General features: G+C 48.8%; 1 protein-coding gene across 3 annotated transcripts in view; it reads right to left on the reverse strand.

The window, feature by feature from the left end:
* taf6 (TAF6 RNA polymerase II, TATA box binding protein (TBP)-associated factor) overlaps window positions 1–15754 on the reverse strand; it is a 43845-nt gene that overhangs the window by 23797 nt on the left and 4294 nt on the right. For all 3 annotated transcript variants that reach the window (XM_072493337.1, XM_072493336.1, XM_072493338.1), the window contains exons 3-6: window positions 15111–15197; window positions 13895–14048; window positions 10859–10915; window positions 9852–9971 (exon numbers count right to left, since the gene is read on the reverse strand). In XM_072493337.1, the coding sequence (XP_072349438.1) occupies window positions 9852–9971; window positions 10859–10915; window positions 13895–14048; window positions 15111–15197 (418 nt within the window). The remainder of the gene's footprint in view (window positions 1–9851; window positions 9972–10858; window positions 10916–13894; window positions 14049–15110; window positions 15198–15754) is intronic.

The raw sequence follows: 15754 nt of genomic DNA on the forward strand, positions 1-15754 counted from the left end.
AGAACACATCAGAGCACGAGAGAGCGAGCACACGAGAATATTACAGAACACATCAGAGTGCGCGCGAGAAAGCGAGCACACTAGAATATTAGAACACATCAGAGTTCACGAGAGAGCGAGCACACGATAATATTACAGAACACAGCAGAGAGCACACAAGAGCAAGCATGCAAGAATATTACAGAACACATCAGAGAGCGCACGAGAGAGCGAGCACACGAGAATATTACAGAACACAGCACAGAGCAAGCATGCAAGATTATTACAGAACATATCAGAGAGAGCACAAGAGCAAGCATGCGAGAATATTACAGAACACATCAGAGAGCGCACGAGAGAGCGAGCACACGAGAATATTACAGAACACAGCACAGAGCAAGCATGCAAGATTATTACAGAACATATCAGAGAGTGCACGAGAGCAAGCATGCGAGATTACAGAACATATCAGAGCACGAGAGAGTAGCACACGAGAAGATTACAGAACACATCGGAGAGCACACGAGAGAGCAAGCACATGAGAATATTACAGAACACATCAGAGAGCACGAGAAAGCGAGCACACGAGAATACTAGAACACATCAGAGAGCGCATGAGAGAGCGAGCACGAGAGACTATTACAGAACACATCAGAGAGTGCACGAGAGAGCGAGCACACTAGAATATTAGAACACATCAGAGAGCGCACGAGAGAGCGAGCAAGGGAGAATATTACAGAACACATCTGAATGTGTACGAGAGAGCGAGTACGGGAGAATATTACAGAACACATCAGAGAGTGTATGAGAGAGCGACTACGAGAGAATATTACAGAACACATCAGAGAGTGTACGAGAGAGCGAGAATGGGAGAATATTACAGAACATATCAGAGCACGCACGAGAGAGCAAGCATGCCAGAATATTACAGAATACATCAGAGCGTGCACGAGAGAGCGAGCAGACTAGAATATTAGAACACATCAGAGCGCACGGGAGAGCAAGCACCCGAGAATATTACAGAACACATCAGAGAGCGCACGAGATAGCGAGCGCACTAGAATATTAGAACACATCCATGAGTGCACGAGAAAGCGAGCACACTAGAATATTAGAGCACATCAGAGAGCGTACGAGAGAGCGAGAACACGAGAATATTACAGAACACGGAGAGCATGAGAGTGAGCACACGAGAATATTACAGAACACATCACAGAGTGTACGAGAGAGCAGGCACGGGAGAATATTACAGAACAGATCTGAGAGCGCACGAATGCAAGCATGTGAGATTACAGAACACATCAGAGCACGAGAGAGTGAGCACACGAGAATATTACAGAACACATCAGAGCGCGCACGAGAGAGCGAGCACACTAGACTATTAGAACACATCAGAGCTCACGAGAGAGCGAGCCCACCAGATTACAGAACACATCAGAGCGCGCACGAGAGAGCGAGCACATTAGAATATTAGAACACACGAGAGTGCATGAGAGCGAGCACACGAGAATATTACAGAACACAGCAGAGAGCAAGCATGCAAGATTATTACAGAACATATCAGAGAGCGCACGAGAGAGCAAGCACATGAGAATATTACAGAACACATCAGAGAGCGCACGAGAGAGCGAGCACGAGAATATTACAGAACACATCAGAGAGTGTACGAGAGAGCGAGCACGGGAGAATATTAGAGAACACATCAGAGAGTGTAGGAGAGAGCGAGCACGGAAGAATATTACAGAACACATCAGAGAGTGTACGAGAGAGCGAGCATGGGGGATAACAGAACACACCACAGAACGAGAAGAGAGCACGCACGCGAGAATATTACAGAAAACATCAGGGCGCACGAGTAAGCACCCGAGAACACATCAGAGAGCAAGCACACTAGAAGATTACAGAACACATCAGAGAGTGCACGAGAGAGCGAGCACACCAGAATATTAGAACACATCGGAGAGCGCACGAGAGAGCGAGCACACTAGAATATTAGAACACATCAGAGAGCGCACGAGAGAGCGAGCACACTAGAAAAGTAGAACACATCAGAGCGCACGAGAGAGCAAGCACCCGAGAACATTACAGAACACATCAGAGAGCGCACGAGAGAGTGAGCACACGAGAATATTACAGAACACATCAGAGAGCACGAGAAAGCGAGCACACGAGAATACTAGAACACATCAGAGAGCTCATGAGAGAGCGAGCACACTAGAATATGAGTACAAATCAGAGCGAGCACACGAGAATATTACAGAACACATCAGAGAGCACGAGAAAGCAAGCACACAAGAATATTACAGAACACATCACAGCACGCATGAGAGAGCAAGCATGCGAGAATATTACAGAACACATCAGAGAGCGCACGAGAGCAAGCACCCGAGAATATTACAGAACACATCAGAGAGCGCACGAGACAGAGAGCGCACTAGAATATTAGAACACATCAGAGCGCACGAGAGAGCGAGAAGACGAGAATATTAAAGAACACGGAGAGCACGAGGGTGAGCACACGAGAATATTACAGAATACATCACAGAGCGTACGAGAGAGCAAACACGGGAGAATATTACAGAACAGATCAGAGAGGGCACGAGAGCAAGCATGTGAGATTACAGAACACATCAGAGCACGAGAGAGCGAGCACACGAGAATATTACAGAACACATCAGAGTGCGCGCGAGAAAGCGAGCACACTAGAATATTAGAACACATCAGAGTTCACGAGAGAGCGAGCACACGATAATATTACAGAACACAGCAGAGAGCACACAAGAGCAAGCATGCGAGAATATTACAGAACACATCAGAGAGCGCACGAGAGAGCGAGCACACGAGAATATTACAGAACACAGCACAGAGCAAGCATGCAAGATTATTACAGAACATATCAGAGAGAGCACAAGAGCAAGCATGCGAGAATATTACAGAACACATCAGAGAGCGCACGAGAGAGCGAGCACACGAGAATATTACAGAACACATCAGAGAGCGCACGAGAGAGCGAGCACACGAGAATATTACAGAACACAGCACAGAGCAAGCATGCAAGATTATTACAGAACATATCAGAGAGAGCACAAGAGCAAGCATGCGAGAATATTACAGAACACATCAGAGAGTGCACGAGAGAGCGAGCACACGAGAATATTACAGAACACAGCACAGAGCAAGCATGCAAGATTATTACAGAACATATCAGAGAGTGCACGAGAGCAAGCATGCGAGATTACAGAACATATCAGAGCACGAGAGAGTAGCACATGAGAAGATTACAGAACACATCGGAGAGCACACGAGAGAGCAAGCACATGAGAATATTACAGAACACATCAGAGCACACGAGAAAGCGAGCACACAAGAATACTAGAACACATCAGAGAGCGCATGAGAGAGCGAGCACGAGAGACTATTACAGAACACATCAGAGAGCGCACGAGAGAGCGAGCACAAGAGAATATTTAAGAACACATCAGAGAGCGCACAAGAGAGCACACACGCGAGAATATTACAGAACACATCAGAGATCACGAGAAAGCGAGCACACTAGAATACTGGAACACATCAGAGAGCGCATGAGAGAGCGAGCACACTAGAATATTAGAACACAGAGCGCACGAGAGAATATTACAGAACACATCAGAGATCACGAGAAAGCGAGCACACGAGAGTACTAGAACACATCAGAGAGCGCATGAGAGAGCGAGCACGAGAGAATATTACAGAATACATCAGAGAGAGTGTATGAGAGAACGAGCACGGGGGAATATTACAGAACACATCAGAGATCACGAGAAAGCGAGCACACTAGAATACTGGAACATATCAGAGAGCGCATGAGAGAGCGAGCACACTAGAATAGTAGAACACAGAGAGCGCACGAGAGAATATTACAGAACACATCAGAGAGCGCACAAGAGAGCGAGCATACGAGATTACAGAACACAGCAGAGAGCGCACGAGAGCAAGCATGCAAGAATATTACAGAACACATCTGAGAGAGTGTACGAGAGAGCGAGCACGGGAGAATATTACAGAACACATCAGAGAGCGCACAAGAGAGCGAGCATACGAGAATATTACAGAACACAGCAGAGAGCGCACGAGAGCAAGCATGCAAGAATATTACATAACACATCTGAGAGAGTGTACGAGAGAGCGAGCACGGGAGAATATTAGAGAACACATCAGCGTGTACACGAGAGAGCGAGCACGGGAGAATGTTACAGAACACATCAGAGTGCACGCACGCAAGAATATTAAAGAACACAGCAGAGAGCGCACGAGACAGCGAGCACAACGAGAATATTACAGAACACAGCAGAGAGAAAGCATGCAAGATTATTACAGAACACATCAGAGAGCGCACGAGAGCAAGCATGCGAGAATATTACAGAACACATCGGAGAGAGTGTACGAGAGACCGAGCACGGGAGAATATTACGGAACACATCAGAGAGCGCACAAGAGAGCGAGCATACGAGAATATTACAGAACACAGCAGAGAGCGCACGAGAGCAAGCATGCAAGAATATTACAGAACACATCTGCAAGAGTGTACGAGAGAGCGAGCACGGGAGAATATTACCGAACACATCAGCGTGTACACGAGAGAGCGAGCACGGGAGAATATTACAGAATACAGAGTGCACGCACGCAAGAAAATTAAAGAACACAGCAAAGAGCGCACGAGAGCAAGCATGCGAGAATATTACAGAACACATCTGAGAGAGTGTACGAGAGAGCGAGCACGGGAGAATATTACAGAACACATCAGAGATCACGAGAAAGCGAGCACACTAGAATACTGGAACACATCAGAGAGCGCATGAGAGAGCGAGCACGGGAGAATATTACATAACACATCAGCGTGTACACGAGAGTGCACGCACGCAAGAATATTAAAGAACACAGCAGAGAGCGCACAAGACAGCGAGCACAACGAGAATATTACAGAACACAGCAGGGAGAAAGCATGCAAAATTATTACAGAACACATCAGAGAGCGCACGAGAGCAAGCATGCGAGAATATTACAGAACACATCTGAGAGAGTGTACGAGAGAGCGAGCCGGGAGAATATTACAGAACACATCAGAGAGCGCACGAGAGCAAGCATGCGAGAATATTACAGAACACATCTGAGAGAGTGTACGAGAGAGCGAGCACGGGAGAATATTACAGAACACAGCAGAGAGAGCACGAGAGAGCATTCTAGAATATTACACATCAGACAGCCCACTAGAATATTACAGAACACATCAGAGCGCGCACGGGAAAATATTACAGAACACATCACAGAGCGTACGAGAGAGCGAGCACGGGAGATTACAGAACACATCAGAGAGCGCACGAGACAGCGAGCACACGAGAATATTACAGAACACATCAGAGCGCGCACGAGAAAGCAAGCATGCGACAATATTACAGAACACAGCAGAGAGCAAGCATGCAAGATTATCACAGAACACATCAGAGCGCACAAGAGCACGCACGCAAGAATATTACAGAACACAGCAGAGAGCACACTAGAGAGCGAGCACACGAGATTACAGAACACAGCAGAGAGCAAGCATGCAAGATTATTATAGAACACATCAGAGAGCGCACGAGAGCAAGCATGCGAGAATATTACAGAACACAGCTGAGAGCACACGACAGAGCGAGCACACGAGAACATTACAGAATACAGCACGCAGCAAGCATGCAAGAATATTACAGAACATATCAGAGCACGAGAGAGCGAGCACGGGAGAATATTACAGAACACATCAGAGAGCGCACGAGAGAGCGAGCACGGGAAAATATTACAGAACACATCAGAGAGCGCACGAGAGAGCGAGCACGGGAGAATATTACAGAACACAGCAGAGAGCACACTAGAGAGCGAACACACGAGAATATCACAGAACACAGCAGAGAGCAAGCATGCAAGATTATTACAGAACACATCAGAGAGCGCACGAGAGCGCAAGCCGGGAGAATATTACAGAACACATCAGAGAGCACGAGAGAGCGAGCACACGAGATTACAGAACACATCAGAGAGCACGAGAACGAGCACACGAGAATACTAGAACATATCAGAGAGCGCACGAGAGAGCAAGAATTCTAGAATATTACAGAACATATCAGAGCACGCATGAGAGCAAGCATGCGAGAATATTACAGAACACATCAGAGCGCGCACGAGAGCGGGCACTCTAGAATATTAGAACACATCAGAGCTCATGAAAGTGCGAGCTAACTAGAATAATAGAACACATCAGACAGCGCACGAGAGCGAGCACACTAGAATATTACAGAACAGATCAGAGCGCACACGAGAGAGCGAGCACACTAGAATATTAGAACACATCAGAGATTGCACGAGAGAGCGAGCACACTAGAATATTAGAACACATCAGAGATTGCACGAGAGAGAGAGCACACTAGAATATTAGAACACATCAGAGAGCGCACGAGAGCGAGCACACGAGAATATTACAGAACACTTCAGCGAGCGCACGAGAGAGCGAGCATTCTAGAATATTAGAACACATCAGACAGTGCACGAGAGCGAGCACACTAGAATATTACAGAACGCATCAGAGCACGCACGAGAGAGCAAGCATGCGAGAATATTACAGAACACATCAGACCGTGCACGAGAGAGCTAGCGTGCGAGAATATTACAGAACTCAGCAGAGAGCGCACGCAAGAGCGAGCACACGAGAATATTACAGAACACAGCAGGCAGCAAGCATGCAAGAATATTACAGAACACATCAGAGACCACGCGAGAGCAAGCGTGCGAGAATATTACAGAACACATCAGAGCACGAGAGAGCAAGCACACGAGAATATTACAGAACTCATCTGAGTGTACGAGAGAGCGAGCACGGGAGAATATTACAGAACTCATCTGAGAGAGTGTACGAGAGAGCGAGCACAGAAGAATATTACAGAACACATCAGAGAGGGTACGAGAGAGCGAGCACGGGAGAATATTACAGAACACATCAGAGAGCGTACGAGAGAGCGAACACGGGAGAATATTACAGAACACATCAGAGAGCGTACGAGAGAGCGAGCATGGGAGAATATTACACAACTCATCAGAAAGCGCACAAGAGAGCACGCACGCGAGAATATTACAGAAAACATCAGAGCGCACGAGAGATCAAGCACCCGAGAATATTAAAGAACCCATCAGAGAGCGCACGACAGAGCGAGCACACTAGAATATTAGAACACATCAGACAGCGCACGAGAGCGAGACAACTAGATTACAGAAAACATCAGACAGCGCACGAGAGCGAGCACACTAGAATATTAGAACACATCAGACAGCGCACGAGAGCGAGACAACTAGAAGATTACAGAAAACATCAGAGAGCGCACGAGAGCGAGCACACTAGAATATTAGAACACACCAGAGAGCGCATGAGCGAACATACGAGAATATTACAGAACACATGCGAGAGTGCACGAGAGAGCGAGCAGTCTAGAACATTACAGAACACATCAGAACGCACACGAGAGGACAAGCATGCGAGAATATTATAGAACACATCAGAGAGCGCACGAGAGAGCGAGCACAATAGAATAGTAGAACACAGAGCGCACGAGAGAGCAAGCACCCGAGAATATGAGATCAGACAGCGCATGAGAGCGAGCACACTAGAATATTAGAACACATCAGAGAGCGCACGAGAGAGCGAGCACGCTAGAATATTAGAACACATCAGACAGCGCACGAGAGCCAGCAGACTAGAATATTACAGAACACATCAGAGCACGCACGAGAGAGCAAGCGTGCGAGAATATTACAGAACACAGCGGCGAGCGCACGAGAGTGAGCACACCAGAATATTAGAACACATCAGAGCGCACGAGAGAGCGAGCACACTAGAATAGTAGAGCACAGAGAGCGCACGAGAGAGCGAGCACACGAGAATATTACAGAACACAGCAGCGAGCAAGCATTGAAGAATATTACAGAACACATCAGAGAGTGCACGAGAGCAAGCATGCGAGAATATTACAGAACACATCAGAGCGCGCACGAGAGTGAGCACACCAGAATATTAGAACACATCAGAGCGCACGAGAGAGCGAGCACACTAGAATAGTAGGGCACAGAGAGCGCACGAGAGAGCAAGCACCCGAGAATGAGTTCAGACAGCGCAGGAGAGCGAGCACACTAGAATATTACAGAACACATCAGAGAGCGCACGAGAGAGCGAGCACGCTAGAATATTAGAACACATCAGAGAGCGCACGAGAGAGTAAGCACACTTGAATATTACAGAACACAGCTGAGAGCGCATGAGAGAGGGAGCACACGATAATATTACAGAACACAGCAGAGAGCGCACGAGAGAGCGAGCACGCGATAATATTACAGAACACAGCAGAGAGCGCACGAGAGAGGGAGCACACGAGAATATTACAGAACACAGCAGAGAGCGCACGAGAGAGGGAGCACACAAGAATATTACAGAACACAGCAGAGAGCGCACGAGAGAGGGAGCACACAAGAATATTACAGAACACAGCAGAGAGCACACGAGAGAGGGAGCACACGAGAATATTACAGAACACAGCAGAGAGCGCACGAGAGAGCGAGCACACGAGATAATTACAGAACACAGCAGAGAGCAAGCATGCGAGAATATTACAGAACACATCAGAGCACGAGAGAGCGAGCACACTAGAATATTACAGAACACATCAGAGAGCGCACGAGAGAGCGAGCACGCTAGAATATTAGAACACATCAGAGAGCGCACGAGAGAGTAAGCACACTTGAATATTACAGAACACAGCTGAGAGCGCATGAGAGAGGGAGCACACGAGAATATTACAGAACACAGCAGAGAGCGCACGAGAGAGGGAGCACACAAGAATATTACAGAACACAACAGAGAGCACACGAGAGAGGGAGCACACGAGAATATTACAGAACACAGCAGAGAGCGCACGAGAGAGCGAGCACACGAGATAATTACAGAACACAGCAGAGAGCAAGCATGCGAGAATATTACAGAACACATCAGAGCACGAGAGAGCGAGCACGGGAGAATATTACAGAACACATCAGAGAGCACGAGAGAGCGAGTTCACATGGTTGGGGGGGGGGGGGGCGAGAGGGGGGAGTAGAGGGAGATGCTGAGAGAGAAAGAGAGGAGGGGAGGGAAGAAGAGACAGTAAGATCAAGTGTGTTGGGGGGAATGAAAAGAGATGGGGCAGAGGACAGGACAGAGAGAGATAATCAATATAACCCCACGCCCAGTTTAGTTGCTTCCTACAATTAGACAGCAGGTCTTACTGCAGACACTTCAACACTCAAGAGGGAATGCCTGTAATTGGCTGGAGGGCAAGGTTCATTAGACACTAAAAGCCACCACCTTCTCGTGGCAACTAGAGGCAGGCAGATCACGGCAGACTTGGCAACAGCTCTCAAGAGCACATGAGACAAATTAGTCGACCAGCTTAAATCCCAAGCCAGGCTGTTCTTTTTAAGAACTGATTCATGTCAAAGTGACAGAAGTGAGGCAAAAATAATTGGAGGTGGGGAAATCTAGCGTCAATGTCATTTAGACAAGATTAATAATTTATAGATTGTCTCCCCAAAAGTTAATTTTAGGACAGTCAAATACATTGGTTCTCTACCACTTTATAAAACACGAGTTAGACCGCAGCTAGAGTACTGGGTACAGTTATGATCACTGTTTCTTGCCTAGTATGGACACAATGGGCCTGAATGGCCTCCTTCTGTGCCTTTTTAAAAAACTTTGCACTCTTCCCCAGATCAAATCTCAACAGTTGGTATTCGTTCTCAGACTTCGACAGAATCGTATTGCTCAGGCACGGGTTCCTGACCTTTGCCATCCGTGGCCGCAGACCCTTGACCTTTGCCCTTTGCTTGCCCTTCTTCCTCTTGCCCCGGTTTGATGACCTTCAGAGGCTCGGTAGATTCGACCTTCTGCTGCTCTTTAGGCGCTGAGGGGGGGGGGGGGGGGGGGGGAAAGAGAGGAGAGGAGGAGAACGCAAAACACAAACACAATTAGGAGCTCACAGTCCGAAGATCAGGAACTCTGTTAACATGGAGGCAGCGGTGGGAATCGGGCTAGTTTGAGAGCATTCGAGGAATGGTGAATAAGGAAGGAGCCTTTCCTGATGGACTTAAGCGGACTCGCACGCCAAGTTAGCAATTCCGGGACAAGGAAAAACACATTAACTGCTAATGCTGCAGTTGTAGAGGGGCCTCTGGCCAGACCCCACTCTGAGTGGCTTTAAATTTGAGAACTGCGCCTCGAAGAATGATTAGTCTTGGAGAAGATACTAGCTGAATGATACCAGAACTTAGCAGCATAAACTACGAAGCAGTGAGGCGCGAGTTCACTTGGGTACAAAATATTGAGGGGTGATCTAATTTAGAGGCTCAAGACGAGTAAGGGATTCGATAGAGTAGATAGATAGAAATTATTTCCTCTACAAGTTGCCACAGCCTTGAAATCAAAGCCTGGTCCATTACACAGCATTTCCTCACATCAATGTCTTAATGGGTTTGACAGGGTCACGGCCTCAGGGCAGGCGGAGTCCGCCATTTCGCACCGAGACAAGGAGAAATTTCTCCAGTCAATCCCAATGCTCTTGGAACTCTCTACCCCAGAGAGCTCTGGGTGCTACACTCAAGGCCGAGACCACTGGAATTTCGGAGATTACAGGGATAGGACGGGGAAAACGGACTTGAGGAAGATGATCAGACATGACGGTCTTCAATGGTGGAGATGGCCCGACCAGCCGAACGGACTCATCCTGCCGGTTTTACCTACAGATATAAGTATTTCTGTCAGAGAGGCGACACCGATGTTCCGGAGCCTTACCTGGGGGCGGGTTCTCTGGAATTGCAGGCTGCACTCCTTCGATACTGAGCCAGTGGGCTGAAAAGCAAAAGGAGAGACGATTACACCCTGTTATGCTTTGCGTTTTTACATTCACGCTTGGGAGGCAGCATTCCTTTAAAAAAAAAAATTTTTTTAATTCTCCTCCCAAATTTGCACCCACCAACAATAAACAATAATCAGTAACGAATGCAATGTCAATCCCCATATCAACAACAATCCCATCCTCCCACCAAACCCCCAAACAGCAGCCCGCATGTTAACATAAACAAATGACAAAAAGGAATGAGGAATCACCCATAGTCACCATTAACACACACAGTCCCTCTCCCCCCAACCCTCCTCCCACTAATGCTCGATATTATCCAATTCTTGAAAGTGCCTAATAACGTCCCTGAATTGTAGAACCCCTCTATCCTTCCCCTTCGTTCAAACTTAACCTTCTCAAGAGTCAATTCCAGCAGGCCCCCCCCCCCCCCCGCCACGCCAAAGCACAGGGTGGAGAGGTTGCTCGTTATCCCAACAGGATCCGCCTTCGGTCGATCAACGAGGCGAAGGCTACAACATCTGCCTCCACACCCGTTTCCAACCCCGGCTGGTCCGACACCCCGAATATGGCCTCCCGAGGACCATATTTCGGCCAGTTTCACGTGCACCACTTTAGAGACTACCCCAAAAAACTCCTTCCAGTAATCCTCCAGCTTTAGACAGGACCAAAACATATGAGCGTGATTAGCCCCCCCGCCCAGCAACGTTCACACAAATCTTCTAACCCCCTCAAAGAGCTGGCTCATCCTTGACAGGAGTGCTCTATATACCACCTTCAGCTATATCTTCGCACACGAGGTGGAGGCGTTCACTCTCCGGCGCACCTCACACCAGAACCCTTCGTCCATACCCTCGCCCAACTCTTCCTCCCACTTTGCTTTGATCGTAAACCACCGACACTACCCACATCTCCAGTCCCCTTGTCGTCAGCACCTCCTCCAGCAATGTGGAGGCCGGCTCCTTCGGGAAGTCTGGCAAAGTCTCGAACCTGCATGCATCTAAATATTTCCCCCTGCTCCAGCCCATACTTCGCTCCCAGCTCCTTCAATCCTGCAAACCGACCCCCAAGAGACAAATATTTTATTGTCTTAATCCCCTTCTCCTCCCATTTCCGAAAATTTCCATCCCACTTCCCTGGCTCAAATCCTGTGGTTCCCCCGAATCGGCATTTCCCTTGACCCTGCCCCCAGCCCGAAGTGTTGGCAAAACTGCCTCCAAATTCTCAATGAAGCCATTACTACCGGACTCCCTGAGTATTTCCCCGGGGCCGTTGGGAGCGGCGCTGTTGTGCAATCCCGACCCCCTGCACAAACTCTCCTCCTTTCTGACCCACTGGGAATCAACCCCTCTGACCCAGCTCCGCACCTTCTCCACATTCGCCGCCCAGTAATATTACATCAAGTTCGGAACACCCAAACCCCCTGCCTGCCTGCTTTCCCCTCTGTACGAGCCCCTTTCTAACTCAGGCCACCTTCCCTCCTGTAGCCTACCTGCCAGTACCTTCGCCAATACTTTTGCGTCCATGTTTAAAAGTGACATGGGCCTATACGACCCACACTCCGTTGGATCCTTATCCTTTTTAAGCAACAGGGAAACCGATGCCTGCCCCAAAGTTTGTGGTCATACCCCCTTCCCTATCGCCTCCTCAAACATCCCCGCCATCAGAGGTGAGCCTATCCTTGAATTTTTTATAATATTCCACCGGAAACCCATCCAGCCCTGCCACCTTCCCCGACTGCATCCTCCCAATCGCATCTTTTATCTCCTGCTCCACTATCGCTCTTTCTAATGCAGCCCTGTCCCCCTCCCCTAACCTCGGGTCCTCCAGCCCATCTCGAAATTCCTGCATCTCCCGGTCACCCCCAGGTGGCTTTGACTTGTACAAGCTCTCATAGAATTCCTTAAAGACCTTGTTAATCTGATCTGGAGCTACCACCAACTTCCCTGCCCTGTTCCTCTCCTGAACAATTTCCCTTACCGCTGCCTACCTCCCAAGCTGACCCGCTAACGTATGGCCCACCTTCTCTCCATGCTCGTAAACTGCACCCCTTGCTCGCCTCAGTTGGCGCACCGCCTTCCTGGTAGATAGTCGGTCAAAGCTCGCCTGCACATCCTTCCTCTTTTCCAACTTCGCTGGGTCGCCATCCTCTGCATACCTCCTATCTACCTCCAGCATCTCATCTATTACCCTCTGCCACTCCAACCTCTCCTCTTTGTTCACCCTGGCCTTAAACAAGATCACATCACCACCACCTTTAGAGCCTCCCAGACAACTGCCTTCTACACCTCAATCTCTTGTCCATTCCTAATTGCCCTTGGGCAGGTGGCGTGGGAGCTGCCTAACAACTAGGTGGCTTGCTGGGGCCATTTCAGAGAGGGGCAGTTAAGAGTCCAGCACATTGCTGTGGGTCCAGAGTCACATGTAGACCAGACCAGGTCGGGACGGCAGATTTGCTTTCCTGATAAGACTTGAGCAAATGGGTTTTTAATTGGTTTGTATCCCAGGTTTATTAATTAATTGATTGATTATTGGTGAAAAGAGATGCTGTCAAAGCATTTCATCTTGCACTCATCAGGACAGACACAAGAATGCCAAATGTCAAAGAGAGCAATTATTGACACTGCTTGAGCAGGGGGTGCTGTATGATGCAAATCGACTGGTTGGTCTAGACGTTGCCATGGGGAATGCACCAGCGGACAATCGCGTGACAAAAGCATGGGGGACAGTAGTTTGTTTGTGCACTCTCCACGGCAAAGTCTCGACTAGAATTGACTTGGCAACTAATTAGCACCCTTCTCTCGTGCAGTATAAATTGTTTCTCCCTTTGAAATTTGGTATTCTTACATTTGTCCTGATGAGTACAAAACGAAAAGCTTTGACAGCAAGTCTAGTTTTTCAGCGATACTCAACTTCTGCACTGGCAAGTCACTAATGAATCGAGTTTAAACCAACTCACACACAACACTTACCTTTGAGGCAGACATCCAGTGGTACCCGAGGGAGTGGGGTGTTGATGATGTCGCTGAGGTCGACCTCCTTCTCCTCGTAGAAGTGGAGTTCTCGCCCTCCTCCGCTGGCGTAGCGGAAGGGAATGAACTCCTGAGCGTGGAACCCGTACAGCGGCTGTAAGGAGGAGCGAGAGGGCAGCGGTTTACATACAGGGCCACCCAAAAACCCTTGCAGTAAACCGAGCCGCTCCACCCCACCCGTAACTTCCTTCATTAAACACCTCTGCTTCACCAACTAAAATGAGCAGGAGAGACGACAGCCCGTGTGGAGGGGCTAGAGAAGCCAGGATGCTTCTCCTTAGAGCAGAGAAGGTCAAGGCAAGATTCAATGGAGGTGAGCAAAATCATGAAGTGTGTACATTGAATAAATAAGGAGAAATTGCTTCCACTGGCTGGAGGATCAGTGAATAGGGACACAGGTTGAAGAGAATTGGCAACAGAACCAAGGTGGGGGAAGGAAGGATGAGAATTGCTTTTGTTAAAGATATTAATTTAGCACATTGTGATCTGGAAGATGTTATCTGAATGGGCAGCATGGTAGCACAGTGGTTATTACTGATGCTTCACAGCGCCAGGGTCCCAGGTTCGATTCCCGGCTTGGGTCACTGTCTGTGCGGAGTCTGCACGTCCTCCCCGTGTCTGCGTGGGTTTCCCCCGGGCGCTCCGGTTTCCTCCCACAGTCCAAAGATGTGCAGGTTAGCTGGATTGGCCGTGATAAATTGCCCCTAGTGTCCAAAAAAATGTTAGGTGGGGTCACCGGGATAGGGTGGAGGTGTGGGCTCAGGTAGGATGCGCTTTCCAAGGGTCGGTGCAGACTCGATGGGCCAAACGGCCTCCTTCTGCACTGTAAATTCTACGATACTGATTGCAACACATTGAAATGGGGAATGGAATGAATACTCAAAAGGCAAAAAATAAAGAAGGGTGGGAAAAGAGCAGTGGGGAGTGGGGCTAATTGGAAAGCTCTGTCAAAGAGCAGGCGGAGACATGATGGGCCGAATAGCCTCCTTCAGCATTGCACCAAGCTTGTAGGCTACTGCGTGTCGAGCCGCACCTCGCAGATTAAAACCTAAAGCCGGATAACTACAGGCCAACTACTTCACATTCTCTTTCTCCCATCGCGTTGAACTGCAAAGGTTAAAACAGAAGGAACCGACTGAGAAAGAGACAAGCACACCTCGACATTTTTCAGCTTCAGGGCACAATCGATATCGACTGTTGTCAGTTTTTTCCGCTTTCCATGGTGCATGTACTTCAAAGCATCCTGTGGGAGGACAGACACAACGGCGCTCAGAAGGTTCTTTAGTGTCATTCACCTCGTCCTCCCAGAGCACTAACCCTGCTTCCTCCCCAGCACAGCTTTAACATTTATCCGAAGAGGCAGGCAAAGCGGTTTTCACGCGTCCCCGCAAAGGAGACGGACACAATATCCGGCTGGAGAGGGCAGTCTCCAACTATGGGCTGGGTAGTCAGTCGGTGACCTCCTACCCAAAGCGGAGGCCAGGAAGATACGAGGCAAAAGTCAGAAAGCACAGCAGCAGGCAGTGGCGCGGGACTGCGCGCAAATGAAGGACGGGCAAGACCCTAAATGCAGGATGGGCACGGGGGGGGGAGCCGCACGCAAATACTGGACAGGGACAGGATGCCGCGTGCAAACGGCAGGCACGGGGGACCACGCATAAATGCAGGGCAGGCACTGGGGGCTACACGCAATGCAGGGCAGGCACGGGGGGGGGGCACACACAATGCAGGGCAGGCACTGGGGGCCCCGCACAAATGCAGGGCCAGTATAGAGGGCCCCGCATAAAGGAAGCAGGATGG

This window comes from Scyliorhinus torazame, chromosome 31 (genome assembly GCF_047496885.1).
Source record: "Scyliorhinus torazame isolate Kashiwa2021f chromosome 31, sScyTor2.1, whole genome shotgun sequence".
In the NCBI taxonomy this organism is placed as follows: domain Eukaryota; kingdom Metazoa; phylum Chordata; class Chondrichthyes; order Carcharhiniformes; family Scyliorhinidae; genus Scyliorhinus; species Scyliorhinus torazame.